This window comes from Prionailurus bengalensis, chromosome C1 (genome assembly GCF_016509475.1).
Source record: "Prionailurus bengalensis isolate Pbe53 chromosome C1, Fcat_Pben_1.1_paternal_pri, whole genome shotgun sequence".
Taxonomy (NCBI): Eukaryota; Metazoa; Chordata; class Mammalia; order Carnivora; family Felidae; genus Prionailurus; species Prionailurus bengalensis.
In genome coordinates this window covers 204,096,073-204,119,066 of record NC_057345.1, presented here as the reverse complement: position 1 = coordinate 204,119,066, position 22,994 = coordinate 204,096,073, and the positions used below count along the sequence as shown (strand labels likewise).

At 56.6% G+C, this 22,994-nt stretch overlaps 2 protein-coding genes and 1 long non-coding RNA gene across 3 annotated transcripts; all 3 read left to right on the top strand.

Annotated features, from left to right (window-relative positions):
• Window positions 1-416: 416 nt before the first annotated feature.
• On the top strand, window positions 417-2,751 carry LOC122479731. The gene is made up of 2 exons (XR_006296419.1): window positions 417-1,685; window positions 2,477-2,751. It is a non-coding gene; the product is annotated as an uncharacterized LOC122479731 (long non-coding RNA).
• A 4,605-nt stretch (window positions 2,752-7,356) lies between these two features.
• CRYBA2 (crystallin beta A2) lies at window positions 7,357-10,624 on the top strand. Its single transcript, XM_043573455.1, has 5 exons — window positions 7,357-7,463; window positions 7,643-7,807; window positions 8,588-8,729; window positions 9,875-10,017; window positions 10,422-10,624. The coding sequence occupies exons 2-5, from the start codon at window positions 7,647-7,649 to the stop codon at window positions 10,567-10,569; spliced, it is 594 nt and encodes a 197-aa protein (XP_043429390.1). The 5' UTR covers window positions 7,357-7,463; window positions 7,643-7,646; the 3' UTR covers window positions 10,570-10,624.
• Window positions 10,625-15,161: 4,537 nt separating this feature from the next.
• FEV (FEV transcription factor, ETS family member) lies at window positions 15,162-19,293 on the top strand. The gene is made up of 3 exons (XM_043573454.1): window positions 15,162-15,240; window positions 15,989-16,063; window positions 18,097-19,293. The coding sequence occupies exons 1-3, from the start codon at window positions 15,189-15,191 to the stop codon at window positions 18,681-18,683; spliced, it is 714 nt and encodes a 237-aa protein (XP_043429389.1). The 5' UTR covers window positions 15,162-15,188; the 3' UTR covers window positions 18,684-19,293.
• Window positions 19,294-22,994: the final 3,701 nt, after the last annotated feature.

Sequence of the window (22,994 nt, the reverse complement as noted above, 5' to 3'; positions counted from 1 at the left end):
CATCATGGGGTAGGAACTGTACTCCCAGACAGAGGTAGCCCCCAGTGAAAGAGGAGGGTGAGGAGTCACTGGTCCCTTCCAGCTCCATTTTGGATGCTTCTGGAGGTGCTGGCTTGTCCTCTCCACTTGTTCCCCACCCCACCCCACCCCCGTCACCCCCACCCAACTACCCGCAGGGCCTTCGGGATCTGCTGAGTCCTCTGCACAGAGAAAGGGAGGGGGAGGGGATGAGATGGCTCTGACAGATTCCAGGCAGTTCTGGGAGGGGGTGGACTGCAGCAGCCCCAGGGAGGGGGCATCCATGGGTCCCCATGCTGGGATATGTGCAGTCCCCATCCTGGCCCCCCGACCAGGCTTCTGTCCTGGGCCCAGCCCTCTGCTCCTTGCCTGGCACTGAATGATTTGCCTGTTAGGGGCCTGACCCGGCACTGGCACATCTTCCCTGTGTCGTTGAGGGCTTCCTGTTCCCCTCCCTAATCGTGGAAGGGGGTGAAAACTCCCCACCTTTGGCTGGGATTCCAAATCTTGGGGCTGCACAATCTTGGGGCCCTGAAATGACTGCCCCCACAGTTAAGGGGGGGGGGGTGGGAAGAATGAGGCCAGCAGCGGGCAGGCCACCAGAGGCCATTGTGACTGAGAGACACTGCTTTTCCCCCCCCCAGGGCCTAATTTCCCCCAGAACTCCACTCCCAGTCCCCAAGACCCGCATTTCCAGACCAGGGCCAGGGAACGGGCCTCTCCTCCAGGTCCCTCCTCCCTGCCTGGCCAGGGGCGGAGACTCCAGGCGCCAGGCTGGCCTGCAGGTGCGGGGCTTGGGAGGGGGGGTGCTCAGCAGCTGGCGTTCGAGGGGCCCCCTTACCCCTCCCCCTTCCTGTTCCTAGCCAGAGCCTGCTTCCTGTCATCCCTGTCAGCACCCCAGGCGGGGGAGGGGACAGGTAGTGGAGGAAGCGGAAAGAGGGACTGAGCAGTGGGAGTGCGGGTGGCGGTGGGATGGGAAAAGCGTGGAGGAGAAATGTGGAAGGGAGGAGGAGAGCAGAAAACACAAGCAGGACAGAAGGATAGACAGAGGGTGCAGCCCAAAGGGATGGGAGACACAGGGAAGATTTCAGAACGGGGAGGGGGGGAGCTGCAGCCCTCCCATCATCCCCCTGTGAAAGCCAGAGCTAGAGAGAGGGCAGAGACAACCGGAGAGAAACCAGAGGAAATGGACAGAGGCAGAGACACAGAGGCAACGTGACATAACAAGAGATGCACAATTCAGAGAGATGGAGAGATTCCAAGGTGCCAGGCCAAAGGTCAGGGTATCGAGAGGTGGAAGGCACAGTGTCTGTGGAGGTAGGGGTCCACCATGTGAAAACAGCTTCCAACCCCCCATTGCGGGAAATTACCCCCAAGAGAGGAGAGACAAGTGGCTTCTATAGCCAGGGCTGGGGGTGGGGCTGATACCCCTCTCTTGAGAAACCCATCTTTCCCCATTGAAGGGCAAAAGATGAAGAGGGGCAAGGCTCTGGCCCTACTGGGCACTGAGCAGCAAGGGGCTTGGGTCTGACTCAGTCTCTGCCCTTTTCTGTCTTGGCCACAGCTGGAGAAACAGACAGCTGTGGCAGCTGACCGACCCCCCTGCCCACCTGCTGGTTGTGACTCAGCCTTGGAACCTCTGGATGCAGAGGGTACCCAGGGTCTATGTGAGAGTCAGGGGACCTGGGAGTGGAGGCACCAGTGGGGGGGGAGGGGGCCTCATACCCAGGTGCTAATCCCCATCCGGCCAAGGCAGAACCAGAGCCTTACTGACCTTCTTAGAGATTAGTCCCCATGGCGACCTTGGCAACTCGCCCCCTCACTCTGGCTAGGTGTGGGGGGTGGTGTGCAGAGGCCGGGTGGGGCGGGGAGAGAGCCTTCCTGAGGCATCACAGGATCACCGCAGTCAGGGTTGGGAGGGCCCTTCCAGGGTCAGCAGTTAGTACAAAACTGGAGCCTCAAGAGAGGGAATGACCTGTCCAAGGGCACCTATAGAGCCAGAAAAGCCTCAGACCCGAAGTCAGGTCCCCAGTTCCACTCTCAAGTGTTCTTTCCAGAAGAGCAGAGGCCTGAACAAGAACAAAGGACATTAAGATACACCCCCTCGGACCCTCCCCACTCATGATCTCCTAAACTGAGATCAAGGGCAGAGCAACTTGAATGGGGTGAAGCAGGAAGGCTCTCCCTCCTGAGTACTAGGCTGGCTTCCACAAGGCCAATGTGGAAAAGGGGATGCAGATCCCAGAGCTCTGCCTGCTGCCCTGACTCCTCCCTCCAGCCCAGCCCAGCCTGCGGGTGTGGGGGGCGGGGGAAACCATGCCGCAAAGCCAGTTATAACCACAACCACAATGACAGAGCAGCTAACATTTATTGGGTGCGTATGGCACGCCAGTTCTGTGCTTTACATGCACCTAAATCTTCACCACATTTTTTTAAGACTATTGTCCCCATTTTACAGAGGGAAAAACTGAGAAGCAGAGTGCAGCTTATACGCAGGGGAGCTTGGATTTGAACCCAGGCTTTAGCGCAAGACTCCAGAGCACTCTTAACCCTTCAGTGTCTGTATGATCAGGGGCGGGTGACTGAGACACCTTCTCTCCTCCTCTCCGTGGCCGTGGAATGGGATATGTGCACGTGTAAGCGAAGGGCATACTTGTGTGTGACTCCAACACCCAGCACAGAGTGGCACACAGCACATTGTATTAAACGTTTGAGGAATAAGCGAGTGAACAAGTGTGTGCCCATAAATGAGTGTGATTTGGAGGGGTCTACTGAATCCTAGGAGAGTGATCGCATGTGATGCCTGCCGGATCTGTCTGCGTGCCTGCAACCGTGTGAATGCATGTATGCGCGTGCCCTCTCCCTGCTGCCCTGTGTGAACCCCATCGCTTTGCGTCTGGTGAGTGGGTGGTAGTGGGAGGGGCCTCCCAATTCCCCGGATGGTAGCCAGCTCTTCACCCTACTGAGGGGCAGAGAAGAGGGGCTCTGTTTCTAGCAGGGTAAGACAATGGGTATGTGGGTGGGGCTCCCGCCCCGACAGGATCCCCCCCCCCACTCTTTTGGGGCCAGCTGTTGGACCCTGCCTGAGTTGAACTGATCTCTCACTCAGTTATCTCTGTCTCCCAGGAGACCAGATCTCACAGCCCCAGGGAAAGTGCCCTTCTGCCAGTTCCAGGCTCTAGAAGGGGGAGTGGGGGGGGGGGGAGGAGGCAGAGGGTGGGGGAGTGGGGCTGCAAAGAAGAGGCTGGTGGTGGGACCAGGGGAGGGAGGGCCCCAGTCACAGAATTTGCATCTTCAGTCACCAAAGCTCTGACTGATTTCCCAGTGAAATGAGGTGGGAGCAGGCCAACTTGAGGAGAGGACACTGGCCACTGGGTGCTTGCTCTAAGCTGCCCAGCCATACGGAGAAGTCAGGCTGTTCAGGGATGGGTGAGGGAGATGTCCCTGGGGATTCTCAGGGCCTTTACATGGAGAGAATAGAGACCTGGGTGGGAGCCCAGGATCAGGTTAAGTGTTTCTTTGTCAGATCTGCGTGCACGTCCCCTATGGGATGGGTATCTGACTGGGGTCTGAGGGCCTCACAGGTTCTTAGAACACAGGACTGAGTCTGCTGGTTTCTCTTTGGGATCTTCAGGTGCCTTGTGAGATTTTGAGGAAGGTGACTGAAGATTTCTCTATGGGACTGAAAGTCCTCATAAGAGAGGCAGGGCTGGATAGGGTGCGGGTAGGAGTTCTTTGAGGGTGATGAGATCCCTATGAGATCTTGAGGTCTCCTGGCAGTGTAGATCTGGGGACACCATTTTCTTTTTGTCTAACTTCCCCTCCATGCCCAAAGGCTGAGGCTGTGGATGCAGAAGAGGTAGGGGTGAGGGTGCTGAGCTGGCAAACAAAGCCACCTGTGCATCCATCCTTCAGGAAGCTCTGAGCGCAACTGAGCTGGGAAAACAAACAGGACCAGCTGCTGGGGGTTGAGAGGGGGCTAGGAGGGGATTGGGACGGGGTGGGGGGAAGCTGGGGGGCTGGAGCTGGACCAGAGAAAGGAGAAAGGAGGCTGGGACAGGGGTCCATAGCACAGAAAAGGGACAGGGATCCCAGAGTCCCATTCCAGCACACCAGGCAGGGCCACCTGACAGCCCCTTCCCCTCAGTGGGTCATTCTTCCCTTTCTCCATGACTTTGAGGCCCAGAGCCAGGGAGGGGTCTGGGGGATGTGGGGACCCTGAGAGGCGACTAGGCAACTGCCTATCGGTGGTCTTTGTGGGTGTGCCCATTTCTGAGAGAGCCGGGCACAGACATCTACAACTAGGGGGAGCAATGAATGGGCCCTACACACCATTTTCCTGATGAGGAGACTGAGGTATGCAGGAGGGAAGAGGCTGGTTAGTGCCTCACAGCTTCTTAGAGCAGAACCAAAAGCCGAATTTAGGACTAGAAAAGGGGCGGTGTCCTTTTTCACCCAAAGGGTCTCCACCCCCAAATCCCAGCCTGATTCCTAATTCTAATTTGGATCTCAGCTGTTATTCCTCCCCACTACTTCCCTGGCCTGTGAACACACACCCCGCGCGCGCGCGCCCCTCCTGTAGAATGTGGTTGTCTGGCCAGCTGAGAAACTGGAAACTGCCCACCTAGGTGGAGCCCCAATCTCAGGGCCGCGCCCAGGACCCCCGCCCCACCTCCCGCAAACACACTGTCCATCTAAAAGACACCAGCGCACCTGCGAAGCTGACACCCAGCGCCAGCGTCACGGAACAGCGCAGACGCACAGCCTGACGCACTCGCCACCCGCGCGCACCGCCCCTCCGACCTCAGCCCCCGACCAACTCCCTCAGCCACCTCACCCCTCTTCGCCCGCTTCCTCCGGCGCGTCCCGCCCGCGCCTCCTGGTGGCCGAATCCAGAATTTCTGATAGAGATGGAAGAAGAGGGAGGGAAAGGGAGGGAAGGAGAGATTCAGGTTCTCACCTCCCACCATGTCCAGGCAAAGTCCAAGGGCCAGGACACGAAGAATCCAGGGCTGGCTCTTGCCTCCCTCGATAGTTTGTACTTCTTTATGGATTTGGGGAAAGTATACCCTACTTGTGTTTCTCCAACCACCGCCCACCAAGGGTAGGGAATCAGGGAATTGGCATGGTTCTGACCCCGTCTCCAGTCAACCCCATATGGTCGTCCTTGCTGTGACTCAAATATTACTAACTGTGCTTTACTTCTCAGTTTTAGGGCACTTTATTCTTGGCATTCACCTTCACACACCTTATGATCCTCAATAGCTATTCCTTACCAATGAAAAGAGAGACCCAAGGGAGGCTCCAGTGGCTCCCAGCACTTGTTCTCAGCACTCCAGAATTTGTGTGTGTGTGTGTGGGGGGGAGTTGATAGAGTGGGCAAACCATTACCCTAGCTCTCTCACTGGGTAATTTCCTCTACTCCTCTTCCCCTCCCCCCAGACATATGGCCCAGCCTGACCACTTTGTTGCCTCACTCACTCATGTTTTATTGAGCACCTACTATGTCTCCAGCACCATGCTGGGTTTGAGGATAACAACAGGACTGACACAGCCCCTGCCTCCTTAAACAGAGCTTACACTCTAGCAAGGGAGACACTCGGTACAGCCATAAACACACATAAACAAAAGACGAAGACAGCTTTAGAGTGACAAACACTGTAAAGAAAATAGGGTGAGGGGTGCCTGGGTTACTCAGTCAGTTAAGCCTAGGGCTTCAGACATCAGCTCAGGTCATGATCTCACGGGTTTGTGGGTTTGAGCCCCGCATCAGGCTCTGTGCTGACAGCTCAGAGCCTGAAGCCTGCTTCAGATTCTGTATCTCCCTTTCTCTCTGCCCCTCTCCCATTCCTGCTCTGTCTGTCTCTGAAAATTAAATAAAACATTTTAAAAAACAGAAGAAGAAAAGAAAACAGGGTGGTATGATGAATAGTAAATGCCAGGAACAGCATCACTCAGGAGGTAATAAAGAAGCCAGCATGCCAAAGTCTTTGACTAAGACACTCCAGGCAACAAGAACAGCAAATGCAAAGGCCCTGAGGTGGAAATGAGCTTTGGGCAGTTGGGAGAAAAGATGGACGGTCAGCATGGCTAGCCTGCCAGGAGCTGGAGGTGGCTGCATCTGGCCTATGAGTCCTTTTAGTCACAGGAGGCTGAGTGGCAAGAGGGCTGGCTTTGGAGTCAAAAGGTTTAAATTCTAATCTTGCTTCGACACCGGTTTTGTGAATCTGGCCAAAGGTCGGTGCACCCTTGACCCTCAGTTCCCACATCTGTATATCCAACCCTACCGCTCTCGACTGTTGTTGAGTCTATAAAGAAAGCACTTGGCTCATAGGAGCAACAAAATATTATTAGTTCCCTTCTCACTCTCCCCTCCACTTCTGCTGGAATAGCCCCTCCATTAAGGAAAACTCACAATTTTGCCAGAAGTCTTTGTGCCTCATTGAGAGCTACGATGGTTGGGACATTCCGCGGTCAATTGGGAGGAAATGTCCTCCCTGGAGCCTCCCTTAGGTCGCCAAGCCTTTCCTCCTCCTCCTCTCCCTCCCACACTTCTCCCCGACACACAGGGCGCTGGGAATGAGGGTAAGAGCCTTGGCGCTTCACTCCCAACCAGAGCTCTCAGACCCTGGAGCTCGGTGTGGCGATTGGGAGAGTCGCGCTAAGGTTGAAATATTCTTTCTACCTACCACAGCGAGCCACTTCCCTAGCTACTATTATTTCTAAGCGCTTCGTAAATCCGCGCCCTCCCTTGGGCGGTTCACTCTCCCTGAGTTCAGCGCCGCCTCGCGGCGAGTCCTGCGGGTGAAAACTCCAGAACCGCAGAGCCGGTTCTGGGAACTCAAGCTTGGGTGGAAAGGAGCCACAACGGGCCGATCCTCCGGGGAAAAGAGGACTGAGGGGCGTGAGGAAAGTCTCTTGCGGAAAGTCGTGTCTACCCTCCCTGCCCAGCGTGGCCCCAAAGAGAGGCCTTGACCTAAGCCTGAGGAAGAGGCGGAGTTTGGACGTTGGGAAGAACTCCCCGCACCCTCCAGTCAAGAATTGGCGGTCTTAGCCGGGCGGCCCCAGGGTGACCTGGTATCTCCATCCCTAAGTGTCCGGGTCAGGGAGGGCGCGTTCTGCCCAGAGCTCGGGTGCGCCTTGCCTGGCTCAGGCCCCCAATAAAGAAAAAGCGGAGTCAGCCTCAGCTGCGGCGGGCGCGGGACGTGTGCCTCAGCACTTTCTATTGTAATCCCGGAGGGCTGGGGCCAGATTGGTGGCTTTGGGAAAGGCCTCGGTTCCCCAGAGGACACCAGAACTGACCGCAGCCTGCCCGCTGACTCAGCTCCCCCCACCCCAGCGGGAGGGAATGCGGGGAGGGGAGGCGAGGCCGGGTATAAAGCCCCGCACGCCCGGCCCGCGCGCAGCCTCTCCATTTTTCCGTCAGTACCGCGCTCACCCACCCGGTGAATACTCCGTGCTGGGGCAGGGTTTCTCCGGGGCGGGGGAGGGCGAGGTGAGGGAGAGCCTCTAGCGGCCCTGGTCCAGCCTCGCGTTCTTCACCCCCAACCCGGTTTGGGCGAGCCTGGGCCCCGGATGGGGGCTGAGGGACGCTGAGCCTTTGGTCCCACCCTTCTCTCCCCAGCGGCATGAGCAGCGCCCCCGCGCCGGGCCCGCCGCCCGCCAGCCTCACGCTCTGGGACGAGGAGGACTTCCAGGGTCGCCGCTGCAGGCTGCTGAGCGACTGCGCAAACATCGCCGAGCGCGGAGGCCTGCGCAGGGTGCGCTCCGTCAAGGTGGAAAATGGCGCGTGAGTGATGGTACAGGCGCGGCCGGGCTGGGTTGGGGGCCGCCGGGCTCCCCTGGCCTAAGCTCCGAGCCTGGGACCTCAGCTCTCAGCCCTCCGTTCCCCAGACTGTTAGCCCTGCCTGAGACTGACCAACATGGGAAACCCCTTGGCCTCCCAGAACTCCCCCACGTGCCACAAGACAAATCATGTGAACTAAAAGGATAAAGGCGAGAGGCAACCCTTTGTGGGAGCCCCGTGAGATGGGCCTGAACCCTGAAGGGGTTCCCAGTGTAGTTATTTCCTCCCCAGAGTTTTTCTCTGTGCAGCTAGATAGTTCTGAACTTGGTGTAACAAAAGAAGCTAAATCTCTTCCTCTCGCTCCATCCTGGTCTCTGAGAGCCTGGGGCGCTTGGGAGAGCTGAGGCCTCTGATTATTGCAGGTTGTTGTTATCACAGATTGCCACCGCAGGTTGGGGGGTTCCTACACCTACCTTTGCAGGCACCTAAATCCTCGAGGTAGGAACCATTGGTAGGTGATCTTCAGAACCTGGAAAATTCCTTTCATCCTGGGGAGGCTAAGCTGGAAGCCTGGATCCCTGAAACCCCAGATAGCAGCTATATACGGTCTTTAGTTTTTCTAGAGGGGCCATATTGCCATGTGATGTGTATGTCAGGATAGGACTTGGGGTTGGAGAAAAAAGATGGGGTTCTCAGTCTTTTCGATCACAGTAATCAAGGTGGGGACAGAGGAAGGAGTGAGCCTGGGGCAGATGCCTCCCAGCTTTCTTTGTCTTTCCCCAGGTGGGTGGCCTTTGAGTACCCTGACTTCCAGGGACAGCAGTTCATTCTGGAGAAGGGTGACTATCCTCGCTGGAGTGCCTGGAGTGGCAGTGGCGGCCACCACAGCGACCAGCTGCTCTCCTTCCGGCCAGTGCTCTGCGCAGTAAGCACAGCCTTCCCCTTCCCCTTCTGCTTCCTACCTCCTCACTCCAGACCCTGACCCCACGATGGCACCTCATAAAGGCTGTCCATCCAGGGTATGGGAATGTGTAAACACAGTTCCTAGATGAGTGGTAGTGGCATTACTTCCAGAACCAGAAGAGTCCCTGAAAGTTGGGACAGTGGACCTCAGTCAGGTGCCCAAAAATCAGAACCACGGACAGCGCCAAGCCCAGGCCTGTCTTGAGCACCCATGTTCCTCACATCATGTCGTCCACACCTGTTAAAGAGTGCTTCTGCCATCACACAGTCCTGTAAGGTTGGGACGGCTGCTGTTAGCCTCATATACAGGTATGGAAATGGGGCTCAGAAGGGCAAAGTGACTTGCCCTCGGACACAAGGGTTAACGTGATGAGACTAGAACTCAATTCAGGGATCATTGTTGAGAAGAGATCAATCTCTGTGTGTATGTATGTGGGGGAAGTGTTGGCAATGAATCAAATGAATCACTGGACAGGAGGATCTTACTTCTCACTTGTGCTGACTTAGGTACCCTACTGTTGAGGCCTGGGGCTGAGAGGTAGAGGGCAAAGAGCAAATGCTGACTCAGCCTAGCTTCTATATTCCAGGAGGGGAAGGCCCTAGAACTATGGAAGCCCAGACTCAGCCAACACTGATGCCTGGCCTGTCTGTTATGATTCTGCCATCTGGTACCCGTCAGTTGGGCCTTACCCTATGAGAGGCTGTTCCCAAGGTGCTGCACAGGGGATTGAGTAGTCAATGAGGCCCTTAAGAAAACTGCCTTGGTTCATGGGCCAAATTTCTCTCAGGATCCTTGATTTTCCTTCTGCAAAGAGGTCCAGATTACAAGATGCTCTCTAGTCCTGACCTGGAAGGGTTTCTGGGAAACCCTCAGTCTCACCATCTCAACCCAAAGCCATAGAACGGACTAGGTGAGGGACTTCTGAGCCTCCCAGCTTCCTAGCCTGCTATGGACCTGATGGAGTGATCTTTGGGAATGCTTGTGGAGCCAAAGTGTCTGCAGAGCTTGTGTTGGGTGGCAAGGTGGGGAGAGTAGGGCTGAGAATGTACCCATTAATACCTCTTTGGAGGGCCTAACCTGATCACTCCCACCTTCCTGTGCTTCAGAATCACAGTGACAGCCGTGTGACCCTGTTTGAGGGAGATAACTTCCAGGGCTGCAAGTTTGAACTCACTGATGACTACCCATCCCTTCCCTCCATGGGCTGGGCCAGCAAGGATGTGGGTTCTCTCAAAGTCAGCTCTGGAGCGTGAGTCCCAGGACTGGAACAGGGGAGATGGGAAGAGAAGGGAGGCAATGGAGACCAGGGAGGGGGGTTGGGAAAGGTGATGGAGTGCTAAGAGACATAGTAAAGAGATGCTGAGTACTGGGGGGACCGGGAGAAGTGAGATGATGGAGACAGACTGGGGGGGGGCAGAGAATAGGAGAATAAGAGTCAGAGGGCCAATGTGGGGATAGAGCAAGGGATTTTTTAAAAGATGGATGAAGAGGCAATGGAGAGTGGGAATAGGGGAAAGAGATCATTGCAGGGAAAATTGAAGCAATGGCATTGGAGCTAGGGGCTGGGGCTGCAAAAGGAGGGCTGCTAATGGGGGACATTGGTGGGGGTGGGGGCAGAGCCTGCTCACCACCCCTGTGATCTCACTGGCCTAGGTGGGTGGCCTACCAGTACCCAGGCTATCGAGGCTACCAGTATGTATTGGAGCGGGACCGGCACAGTGGGGAGTTCCGAAACTACAGTGAATTTGGCACACAGGCCCACACTGGGCTGCTGCAGTCCATTCGAAGAGTCCAGCACTAAGCTTCAGAGCCCTGACACCTCCCATGAGGACCCTCAATAAAGGTTCCTGAACCTGCCTGCCCCTCTTGCCTCTTTCTTGGTGTCTTGCGTTGTGATCTTCATCCTAATCCTTCTGAAGGTCCTTCCCTGTCAACCTGACTCTTCCCTCAGGCTTTGGGACTGTTGACTATGAAGCATAAACTGGCTTAGGATGTATGTGGCTAGATCCCAACAGGGCTGAGAAAATGGCTGTTAAGAACCTTGGGCATCCTGTTAAAGACAACCAGTCCCACACCTCTCCCTGATAAAGGCCGATCAGCTTGGTCCAGGTGTACCATAGCACACACATGGTGCCTTTGCCATCCTCTAGTTTGGGTGCACACGGTCCTATCACAGCACTCATAGCTGAATTCCACCCACCTGGGCCAGGCACCAGCATGCACAGCAGGACCTACTTAACCCTATGTGGAGCTCAGTTGGATTCTTCTCTAACTCCCAGGAGTTTGTCTTCTAGCTTGGCTCCCTATCCAACTGAGTAAAGCCTGCACCCTTTTCCTAGCTTTATAGAATCTCTGTCTGATAGAGAAGCAACACTGTAAAAGGATAAATGAGTGGGAAATTCCACTGCCTCCCAGGGCCTTTGAAAGGGGAGACTTTCTCTGAGTGGAGCCCCAGACCCTTTGTCTGAATAACAATCCCTTCAGGATATTGAGCTCCAACATTTACAAAGCATTTTTATGCGCCTCCTCTCAGCTGTTCCCAAGAACCCTCTTCATTCTTCCTCTCTCTCCCCTCTCTTCAGAGGGTTGGTCAGCTGCAAAGTCTACCCCACAGCCACTGACCACAATGAGCCTGGTTTCTGGAGTGGTGGCAGAAGACCATAGCCATGTTGGGGCTGAGTGTGGTAGCAGAGCCCTTGGCACCAAAGCAGTTTCTACCCAGTTCCCTCACTGGCCCAGTTAATGATACCCTTAGTCTCATAAGCAGGGCCTTCAAGGCCCTGGGGACTCCCCTCACTCTGTCATTCAGGGATGCTCGTGTTTTCAAGCCCCCAGTGGACCTGTCAATGGGGAGAAGTGGCCCAGATCATCGCCCAAGCCCAGAGAAGGTAGGGAGGACAGACTTGGACCTTAGCCATTCCCAAGGGCCCAGCTGTGCAGTCAGGCATCTGCTCCCTTAGAAAGAGCCCTGGACCAGAAGTCAGAACACCTGGGACCCAATAATATAGCATCCGTGAACCTCTACTCCCTCACCTGTAAACTGGGGCTACTGATCCCTGCCTTGTCTATCTCACAGTGTTGTGAGGATTCAAGGAGAACCCACTGAAAATGCTTGTGGTGTTATGGAAAAGCACTGGGCAGTCAACATAGGGTCCTCATTCCCTTGCACTACCCCCCACCCCACGATCCATGGATCCTAGGGTTAAGTCGGGAGAGCATGGGACAAAATTCTAGGTAGGGTACGAATTCTGCTTTATACCCGGATGAGTTCTAGAGTCCATGGCCCCTGTTACATTTGATTCTCCTAACACCTTCCATACTTCATCCATTTCACCAACGAAGCTGGGCTGAGAGGGAGAAGGTTTGATGAGGCCATCCACTTAAATGGTGACAAAGTCAGGACTTGAACACAGGGCTCCTGACCCCAAATCCAGGCTGTTAAGGGGAGGCTGACCTGAGCTGTGGCTAAAAGCCTCAGCAGAGCCCCAAACCTTTTTGGGTCCCAGAAGAGCCTGGGATTCCTTCCTGGTCCTAAATGTCCCCTTGGGGGATGGTAATAGTAACAATAGCTAAATGTATATAGAGCCTGTCTGAGTGTTCAGCACAGGTTATATAAGCCTCGTAATTCTGTATGGTAGGTACTGTAATCCCCATTTTTACAGCGGAAGGGACTAATTTCCCCAAAGCTGTACAAGTAAGAAATGGGGGAATTGGAGTTGAACCCAGAACTCAGACCAACTGGCTTCAGAGCCCAGCAGTCTACCTCTCCACTTCCTGCTTTGCAAGGGTAGGCAGTGGACAAAGGGAGATCTAGTATCCACCATCAGCTAAGCTGCCCTCCTTCTAGGAGGGTCTGTGGCTTCTGGGAGGAGTCAGCAAGATGGCTGTAGGGACTGCCAGCGTGAACTTGAATAGGACACTCCGATTTCTAGGTCTTAGTGTCCCCACCTGGGAGTTGAGAGAGCTAATATTTGCTTCAGGCTTTGTCAACACGAACCTTCTAGGTTTTCCTGGACCTAGGGGTCCAACTCTGCTTCCCACATTGGAAACTAAGGAGTATGGGATGCAGAGGCCAGGCTAGAACTGAGTGTTTCCACCTTTCCAACCTCCTCCCATTCTAGGCAGGTTGATGGTCAGCAGAACCCTGTGGGACTGGCACCCAGCCAGCTGGAAGGAGGATGCAGGAGAAGCTGCCTGGGACTCATCCATTGGCTGCACTTGGCCAAGGCCAAAGGGGATGAAGGAGGTCTTCTCCTTTCAGGCGCAGCCAAGACCCAAGGGCAGGGTCAGGGATGGGTGGGTGGTGGGGGGGACACCTCTCAAACTCTTTCCAGAGCTCACCTACCCCTCCAGCACCTGAGTCTTCAGTGAGGTGGAGGCACAGAGCCTGAGCTGTTGATCCCTCACCAGTCTGGAGCTGGGATGTCTGGATAGACCCCCAACTCTGAGCATCTCTCCCTTCTGTCTCAGCCTTCTGCTGAGAGCATTATGTGGGTGAACCTCACTGCCTCCCCACTCTCTCAGCCTTGACCTCCTGCCCCTCATTTTCTATGTAGGAAAGAAATATGAAGGCATGAAGGAAAGAGATTGGGACCTCAACCCCACCCCTAGGCCCTCCCCTCCTGTGAAGCCCTGGGTTTGGTCCCCAGGGAGGATCCTAACCTCTTATCTTTGCTCCCCCCAGATTCTTCATCCACATCCCGAAGCCCCATCTCTCTTCCTTTAGGATCCTCTGGCATCCTGAGATCTCCCATTTCCCCCTGGGCTCTGCCTCCCTCACTCCTCCTTTGCTCCTTCTGACTTTTGCACCCTCCATCAGCAAAGATGAACACTCCCGCAATTACAGCAAGTGAGGAATGAGCAGGGGCCCTCCCTGCTGAGCCCCCGAAGTTGGGCTTCTCGGCCATCCTCAATCAGGCACCCCTGGATCATGGATTCTGCAGGAGACTTGCCCACTCCAATCAGTGTAACCTGAAGCTCCAGGTCTCCTCATCTCTTGGGCACAAGCAGTGTCAGTTTGGACAGTAGCCACCAGGTGCTGCATGGCTGCAGCAGGGCTCTTAGCCCAGAGCCTCATCTTCAGCTAGCATCCCTCCTTAGCTAGGCTCTCTTGAGCCAGGAAGCCCCACAGAGACTCCAGGCCACTTGGGAACCACATCTGCTTTGCTAATACACAACCAGCATCTTTGGAATGGATTTCAGCTTCCACAACTCCTCCCGCCCTGGGTGGGGGGCCTTAGACAGTACACAACACTGTTTCCACCCCTTTCCTCCTGCTAGAACAAGGTACCAGTTGTTCAGAGAGAACCAGGATGAGAGTAGTTCTGAGGGTGGATAGTGGGCTGGGGTGAGGGGAAGGGGATGGATGGAAGAGCTATAGTTTGGGGAGGAAGAGGAGCCTACCACATGCCACAAATTAGGAGCAAATGAATGAGAAAAGGAGAGGCATAGGAAACAGGAAGGGGGATGGCATAGAAGAGACAGAGATGAGGAAGGAGAGACCTAGAAAGGGGGAGAAGGGGGAACCCACTTGAAGTTGTGGGGGGAGACGGCCCCGCGCTGGCCTAAAGGCCTGGGAGACCTGGAAAGGCAGGGAACAGGCCAAAGCAAGAGGGAAACAGGGAAGGAGATAGGGTCTCCAGGGAAGAGTAGAGAGCAGGCGAGGAGGAGTAGGGAGAAGGCGCTGGGAGGAGGAGGGGGCGGAGATAAAGGGAGCAACTGCTGCCCGGCCGGGAGCGGAGCGACAGGCGAGAGGGAGGGAAGCGGAAATTTAAAAGTGAAGATGGAGATAACGCAGCCTGGAGACGGGAACCCGGGCGGGGGTGGGGGGAGGAAGGGGGAGGAGAGCGGAGCCGAGATGGGGGCGGGAATGGGCGGAAGGAGGGGCTGTGGCCCCGGGGGTCCGAGGTGGGCCGGGTACTCTGCCCCTTCGCTGTTTGCTGAGAGTCACGGAGGCGGAAAAGAAATGCGCTCCCGACCCCTATTAGAGCTGGAGGCCCAGGCCCATCCCCCGCGCGTCTCCCGGGTTGCGGGGCGCTGGGGGCTGCTGGGTGCGCTTGGCTGCGGCGCGGCGCGTCGGAGACTTTATTGCGATGGGGCGATAAGAGGGGCGGGGGCGGGGTCCGGGGGGCCGAGGCAGCAGCGCTTTAATTAAAACGGAAATTGCGGCCCCTGCCCGCGCGGGGGGCCGGAGGGTTCCAAGCAGCCTGGTAGCTGGGAGCATCGCTCCAGGACCCCCTCCATCCCCCGCCACACCCGGGCAGCCCCCTCCCGCCAGGCCCTGTCGGACCTGTTCCGTCTTCTTCTCCTTGTCACCCGCGGTTGCCTCCGGCGGGGATCCGTGCCCCGGAGCGCAAAGCCTGACGCTTCCCCCCTTTCTCATCCCCCCCCCCACCTCCCACCACCCAGTCCCTGGCGGCGATGAGACAGAGCGGCGCCTCCCAGCCCCTGCTGATCAACATGTACCTGCCAGGTACCAGGGACCAGCCGGGGGCTGGAGGCACCGGGACTTGGGGCCGGAAGTTTGGGCTAGGGCATGGGAAGGGGTTGCTGGGGTCCAAGGGAAGGGGATGCGGTCCAGACACTAGAATTGCTGGGAAGACTGAGCAATCTAGGGCACTGGGGGACCTTAAAGGCAGATGGAGAGGTTTGGGGTTTTAGTGCGAGGTCTAAGGACTCCAAGTGAGCAGATTGGAACCTGGGAGGCCGAGGGCGGGAGCTCAGGGGCTGAGAAAGCCTGGTAGGGGGAGCAGAGGTCTTCGGTGTGGCCGGGGACTGACTCCGTGTGCGTTCAGCGTTGCGAGGCTGTGGTCCGCTGAGCGTCGCCCCTGCGCCCTCGTGGCTCCTCACCTCCGTGCTCCGAGCGTTCCCACCAGCCCAGCCTACCAGGCGCCCTCCTCTCCTCTCCGATGGGCTCCGGGCGCTCCCGCTCGCCAGGCGCACTGCCTGCTCGGCTTTATAAGGCTCCCGCCGGCCCGTTCGGAAAGCGGATTTCCTTTTTCCTGGACGCGTTTCCTGACTTGGGCGTTATGGAGGGGCTCCGCGCGGCGCGCGCCCAGGCCAGGCTCCGGGAGGAGGAGCTGGCTGCTCGAGCCCCCAGCCTTGCACCCAGGAACCAACCCCCAACACCCCCACCCTCCCGAGCCTTGGCCCGGAGCCCTTTCGGTCAAGTCCACAACCTCCGCCCCGGTCCTCCTGACTGTTTTTTCCCGCTGCTACAGATCCCGTCGGAGACGGTCTCTTCAAGGATGGGAAGAGCCCGGGGTGGGGGCCGCTGAGCCCGGCGGTACAGAAAGGTGAGCTGGCCCGCGGACTGGGGGCGGGGGTGAGGACAGTGGATGGAGGCCGGGGCATCCACCCTAAAGGGACGGGCGCCACCGGCCACCCGAACGGAGGGTGGAAGCGATGTGTACTGCAGGGCTCTGAAAAGGGAGGGTGCAGGCATACTGTGGAGGCCGAGGAGAGGGGGCATGCACTTGGCTTTTGGCTCCAGCATATTCCAGGTCCCAGGGCTGAACCTGCAGACCAGGGCAGAGGGAGAGGATCCTAGCCCTTGGCCTTTTCTGCTGCAGGGCCAGGACCCAGGTGCTTGGTGTCCTTTCCCTATTGGCAGCAGGAGCACAAGGCTCAGGACCTCTGGGCGTGGGGACCCCGATAATTACTCCCTGGCCACTCCAAGCCTCCTCACCACAGCACCGGGCCAGCACCTACCTGCCTCACTGGCCCAGGCTGGCGAGGCTGTGGCAGCCAAGTCTGCTAGGCTTCGTTTCCCCACCCAGTTCCGCACGTCTCTAAATTACTCTAGGTTTTACCTTGTTGGTCTCAGAGCCTGGCTGGCCCTCCCGCAAAGCCTCCCCAAAGTCCCCCACCTCCCCGCTCCTCTCTCCTCCCCCACCTTCCTCTCCTCTCCCCTTCCCCACCTCAGTACCCTAGATCTCACCAAGTCACGGTAACCACAAAGACAAGGTTGGCAACTGCTTTACCCAAAAGGAAACGTGATTCCCAACAAGAATGGGTTTCCAAGCTTCTGATGTCGGTCTGCATCAGTGCCAGCTGCACATTTTCAGCCAAACCTTTCCTTGTTTCTGACCCTAAAGCTCCTGGCCTGAAGTCAGGCAGCTACTGGCTGCGCTGGTGTGGAGGGATTGGGGTTGAAGCGAGGGTGAGTAGCAGGTCTGCGTTTAGAGCGAGGGGTTGAGAAAAGAAGAGAGGTCCCACCGGACTTGATTGGAATCAATCATCAGACTACTCAAAGGAACACTCCCCCCCTTTTGTCCCCTAAAAGAGAGTGCCAGGAAGTAATTGTATCAAGATTTTACTCCCCTTGTCCGACGGAGCCTCCAAAACAAGGGAGTGGAAATTCTCGGGCAGCCCTCTGTCTCCTCGTCGGCATATCTGGGAAACACCTACCGGCCGCTTCCAGCAAATCCCGAAATCAGGACTGGGCCGAAGAGCCCGGGAGATGGCCAAAGATAGGGAGGAGGCAGGGAGCCAAGCACCGGCGGCTTCCCAGTCTCATCTCCTCTCAGAGCTGTGTGTCAAGCCCCAGAGAAGTATAACACCTCCACATGCCAGAATCCCGCCTGTTCCGAAAATGCGGACTCAACCCGAGTAGCTGTGCTCTGCGCACTGGGCAGTTGAGAAGGGTGGGGAGCCTTCAGAGTCTGACCGTCCTCGCGGGCACTGGGGGCCACTGCCCCCATTCCTGTCTGACTGGTACCGCAAGAAAGCCAGCCTCCACCTCTTCTCCACTTTAGGGAGGACCAGTCCGACTAACTGTACGCCTTTGGGGGCTAGGCCTTGTCTAGGGGCGGGGGTGATCCTGCCGCACTCCTGCCTCTTCCCTCTGGACTTGCGGACAAGGTCCAGCCGGGACGGGGCAGTCTGACGACCTGCGCAGACTACCCTGTGCGGTTGTGTGGGCTCCTCTCTGCTGAATAGGGGCGCAGGGCCAAGGCGGCCCGCGTAGGGGCTGCTATTCGGCCCCTGCTGGCCTGCGAGAGAGCCGCTGCTGCTCCCACGCAAAGGAGGCTGTGCTTCGCCCTGCCCTCCTCCCCAGTTCTCACACACCCAGGCGCCCGCGGAGCTGTGTCCTCCTCGGTGGGAGCCGTATTTCCATTGTGCAGAAGCGCGGTAAGCGCTAAGGACCGCTCGGCGGATCAGCCCATCCCTGGCCAGCCGCTGCAGCTGCGCCCAGCTACCCCGCTGGCCGCGCCTGTTCCCTCCCCGACGCCGGGTCCCACCCGGCCGGGCCGGTCTCCCGCCTCACCTCTCCCCCTACCTCCTGCCTCCCCCATCCCGCCTGCGGCTGACAGCCCCGTCCCCACAGGCAGCGGGCAGATCCAGCTGTGGCAGTTTCTGCTGGAGCTACTGGCGGACCGCGCCAACGCCGGCTGCATCGCGTGGGAGGGTGGCCACGGCGAGTTCAAGCTCACGGACCCAGACGAAGTGGCTCGGCGCTGGGGCGAGCGCAAAAGCAAGCCCAACATGAACTACGACAAGCTGAGCCGCGCGCTGCGCTACTACTACGACAAGAACATCATGAGCAAGGTGCACGGCAAGCGCTACGCCTACCGCTTCGACTTCCAGGGCCTGGCCCAGGCCTGCCAGCCGCCGCCCGCGCACGCCCACGCCGCCGCCGCGGCCGCCGCCGCCGCCGCCGCCGCCCAGGACGGCGCGCTCTACAAGCTGCCAGCCGGCCTCGCCCCGCTGCCCTTCCCCGGCCTCTCCAAACTCAACCTCATGGCCGCCTCGGCCGGAGTCGCGCCCGCCGGCTTCTCCTACTGGCCCGGCCCGGGCCCCGCCGCCACCGCCGCCGCCACCGCCGCACTCTACCCGAGCCCCGGCTTGCAGCCCGCGCCCGGGCCCTTCGGCGCGGTGGCCGCCGCCTCGCACTTGGGGGGCCACTACCACTAGACGGGGCGGCCGGGTGCCGCGCGCGCCGTCTCCCAGGCGCCGCGCGGCCTCGCTCGATCCCGTCCACACCCCGGGGCAGGGGCCCGGAGCCTCCCCCCCACACCGTTCCTTTGATCTCAGATTTTACTTCATCGCCGCCCCCAGCCCCGACGGAAGGGACCTGAAGCCTCCTCAGTCTTCTTTTAACACTGGATTTGCCACCACCCCCAGCTGTGACAGTGGCCTGCCCCCACTTCCTTTAACCTCCTTCTTCTAGACCCCAGACCACGAAGGAGGTTCCCGGACCTCCCCGTCTTTTTCTGCCCTCCACCTGTCCTTCGGCCTGGCTCCTGAAAGCCTCCTCCATTATGACCCCTCTCTTTCGAATTCCAAACCTTTTCTCATTTTTTCTCTCCCCCACCAAGCTGCCCCACCCCAGCATGATGGAGGCCTCACACCGTCCACCTGCTCCTCCACCGCCAGGGCTTCACCGGACTTGGTGAGGGCCACTGCGCCTGTGACATATCTAGGTAGCTTCTGGGCCCCTTTCCTCCGCCCCCGCCCCCCACGCTCAGGATGGCCTGGTGTGTTTCTATTCCCTTCCCTTCTATTAAAGCTCCCGAGCTCCCTACTGTCTCCTCTCTGTGTTCTTTGCTGCACCAGAAGGTTTTTTCAGAGGGAAAGGAAATGCCCGGCTCAGGCCTGGCAGAGAAGCGTCAGGAGGAAGAGTTGGAGAGAATGAAGGCAAAGCAGGCTTAGGTGCTACCAGAGGAGAGAGAGGGGCCCCTGGAGAGTGGGCTCAGCCTAAGAGGGAGACTGACCTGCGGCAGCCCCACCCTCCACCGAGCAGGGGACCCCAACCTGCCTCACCCTCCCTTCCACCTGCCCCACCCTCCCTTCCACCTCCACCTCTCAGTCACCCCACCCCATCTGTCTTTTTTTTTTTAATGTTTATTTATTTTTGAGAGAGAGAGCGAGAGCACGAGTGGGGAAGGGGCAGAGAGGGAGGGGGACACAGAATCCTAAGCAGGCTCCAGACTCCAAGCTGTCAGCACAGAGACCTAGGCACTGCTCCAACTAAGCAACGGGGAGATCATGACCTGAGCCCAAGTCGGAGGCTTAGCCGACTGCATCCCCCCAGGAGCACCCCCCCCCGACCTATCTTTTAAAAAAATGTTTATTTCTGAGAGAGAGAGAGAGAGAGAGAGAGAGAGAGAGAGCAGGGGAGGGGCAGAGAGACAGGGAGACAGAGGATTGGAACCAGGCTCCAAGCAGACAGCAGAGAGCTGGATGCCAGGCTGGAACTCAAAAACGGGGAGATCATGACCTGAACCAAGTCAGACGCTTAACGGACTGAGCCACTCACTCAAGCGCCCCCCACCCTGTGTTATATTTACACCATCTCAACTTTTCCTCAGTCTCTCCAGCTCATCTTCCCCACCTCCCCTCGCCTCCCCAGCCTACACTCACTTTGACTTTCACACTCTCTCACAACCCCCCCCCCCCGCGCCCCTGTATCTCCAACGCCATCTTTTCTCTGGATCAGCCTCCTCATTTTCAGAAAGAGAGACACCCCTTCCAGCCCGCGGTCCGCGCCCGCCCCTCCCAGCGGTGGCTTGCGGCGGCACCCTCCTTCTCGCGGGTGGCGCGCGCCCTCTGCTGGTGGGATCCGGGTAAGCCAGGGTCAGGTTTTGCAGCTAAGCCCAAGCTTAGCTTGGTGGAACCTCAGGTGTCTCACCCTAACCGAGGACTGGAAGACTCCGAAGCTTCCAGCCTTCCTTTGACATTCAGAGAGAAGGGCAAAGGGGGAGCCCTAGCCCTACATCCCTAGGAAGTTCTGGAAGTGGCTCAAGTGGGTCATTCTGGATGAGCCCTTTTCCTCACCACCTGGAGGCCCTCCTGAATGCTGCACCCATGGAACCATGACCCTCCTAATATTTCTGCACCTTTTACAAAAACTGTTGGCAGGAAAACTTCCTTCGCGTTTCCTTAGATGAAAATGACACCTGGGTAGGTGCGTGACATGATGACCGCGGCCTTGGGCTGCACACGAAGGCCAACGTTCCCCTTCCACCTAGTATTGGTGCTTCTATCCCAAGCTTCCGGAAGGTTGTTGGGAGAACACCCTGGGCTCCCGCCAGGAGGCTGAGACTTCCCTGTGCCCTGTGGGCAGGACGGGGAAATGCAGGTGGAAGGCAGGACAGCTAAGTGCAGGGAGGGCTGGAATGCTTTCCCCCAAAAAGTGCTGATGAAATCCTCAAGGGCCACCCAGGGAAAGTCTTCATTCTTTTTCATTTTATTGTCACTTGATATTTTCCTGGTTTTCCGAATAACACATACTCAGCATAGAAAATTTGAGAAATACACACATAAGGCCTTCATTAAGCATGTGTTGGATGAAGAGTGTAATGAAACATGGGGAAAAAAATCACCTACAGTCCCATTGCATAGAGGCCACTATTTTTTTTAATTTTTTCAACGTTTATTTATTTTCTTGAGAGAGAGAGAGAGACAGAGCATGAACAGGGGAGGGTCAGAGAGACAGGGAGACACAGAATCTGAAACAGGCTCCAGGCTCTGAGCTGTCAGCACAGAGCCCAATGTGGGGCTCAAACTCACGGACCGTGAGATCATGACCTGAGCTGAAGTCGGGCGTTTAACCGACTGAGCCACCCAGGTGCCCCATAGAGGCCACTATTTATAACTCTTTGACATAATCTCCTTCTTTTTGCTATGGCTTTTATAATTTAATGGTATCCTACTGTAGTCGCCTAATATTCTGGCATAAACATGTTCCATCATCATTATGCTTCTATATACTATAAACTTCATGGGTGGAAGGTCAGGCTCGTGTATTCCATGGAGCAGATGAACCAGGAGATGAGTCCCACCACCAGGGGATGAGGGCCTCAGTGACTTGGAGGGACACGCAAAAGGCCTCTTTGCAGGGGCAGGAAGTTGGGAGGGAGAAAGAATTCATCTGAGAGCCAGACCAGGATCCAGAAAGATCTGGGCTGCTAAGAATTGTGGGCTAAATGCAACAAGGTGAAATTTTTTGGCAAGGAGTGTGAAGTCTTGCTCTTAGATCTTTATTATATATATATATATATATATATATATATATATATATATATATAAATGTTTATTTTCTTGAGAGAGACAGAGACAGAATGTGAGTGGGTTAGGGGCAGAGACAGAGGGAAACACAGAATCCAAAGCAGGCTCCAGGTTCTGAGCTGTCAGCACAGGGCCCGCCATGGGGCTCCAACTCGCAGATCGTGAGATCAATACATGAGCCAAAGTCGGCCGCTCAACCGACTGAGCCACACAGGCGCCCCGTTGCTCTTAGATCTTTAAATGAAAAGACAGGAGGCCAGAGTGTGAGGCATGGCAAGGAAGTGGCTCAGTAGAGCCTGTGTATAAATTAGTGGCCTCTTAGTCAACACAACATTAAACGGAAGTCTGAAGGATGAAATGCAGAAAGACCATTGTGATCTGAGGATGCATTGATGGAGCTATGGCACCCAGGATGAAGGAAATGACCCACTTGCTCTAATGATTGTGCCCCCAGCATACAGTACACAGTGTTAAAGAACACTTCCAAGAAAACATCAAACGGAGAGTATACAGAATAGTGGGCTCAGGAAGTGAAAAGAAAGAATGTTGGCGAACCAACAACAATGAGAGATGTAGTCTGGAAATCAAACTAGGGAAAGGGACATGAGAGCGTCCTCAATTACTCAAAGAGCTGCCCCGTGGCAGAGAACCTGGATGTGCGCGACAGTATTAGGACAAGTGGTAGGAAGCTACGGGAAGACAGATCCCATCAGTTTGATCTAATGAAGCACCTCTGTCAGTACTCAGCAGCTCCTTCCTTGAGGGGTCGAGGGGGAGGTGGACAAGGTAACTTCTCCAATCTTGAGACTCTTGAAGTCCTGTGAGTGACTTGGTAAAGGCAGGATTTTAGGTGCCATTTGGCAGCTGAAGGGATGTGTTGTTAGATTGGAGGATCTTCTTACCTATGAAATCACATCCTTAAAGCCCACCCTGCCCCTCTGTGTTTTCCTGCACGCAGAGCCAGCTTGAGAAGCTAAGATACAGGAGTGCGAGCAAGAAAACCTGAGTTCCAGTCCCAGTCTGGCAACTAATTTGCTATGTGACCTTTGGACAATCACATCTCTTCTCTGGAATTCCATTCTATCTTATTAAATAGAGACTCAGCCAGGGATTTGCAAATTCTACTCTGTAGAACCTCAAAGGTCACCTGGGTTCCTCTCTGTTCCCCCCATCCCCCAAAAGTTGGAAAATGTCTTTCCAAGGTGATTTCTAAGA

Bases quoted from the DNA above. Each gene is read 5' to 3' on its own strand.
- CRYBA2 (XM_043573455.1), top strand. From the start codon at position 7,647: ATGAGCAGCGCCCCCGCGCCGGGCCCGCCGCCCGCCAGCCTCACGCTC. The intron at 7,808-8,587 runs GTGAGTGATGGT...GTCTTTCCCCAG, and splicing joins GTCAAGGTGGAAAATGGCGC to GTGGGTGGCCTTTGAGTACC. The intron at 10,018-10,421 runs GTGAGTCCCAGG...TCACTGGCCTAG, and splicing joins CTCAAAGTCAGCTCTGGAGC to GTGGGTGGCCTACCAGTACC.
- FEV (XM_043573454.1), top strand. From the start codon at position 15,189: ATGAGACAGAGCGGCGCCTCCCAGCCCCTGCTGATCAACATGTACCTG. The intron at 15,241-15,988 runs GTACCAGGGACC...CCGCTGCTACAG, and splicing joins GATCAACATGTACCTGCCAG to ATCCCGTCGGAGACGGTCTC. The intron at 16,064-18,096 runs GTGAGCTGGCCC...CCGTCCCCACAG, and splicing joins GAGCCCGGCGGTACAGAAAG to GCAGCGGGCAGATCCAGCTG.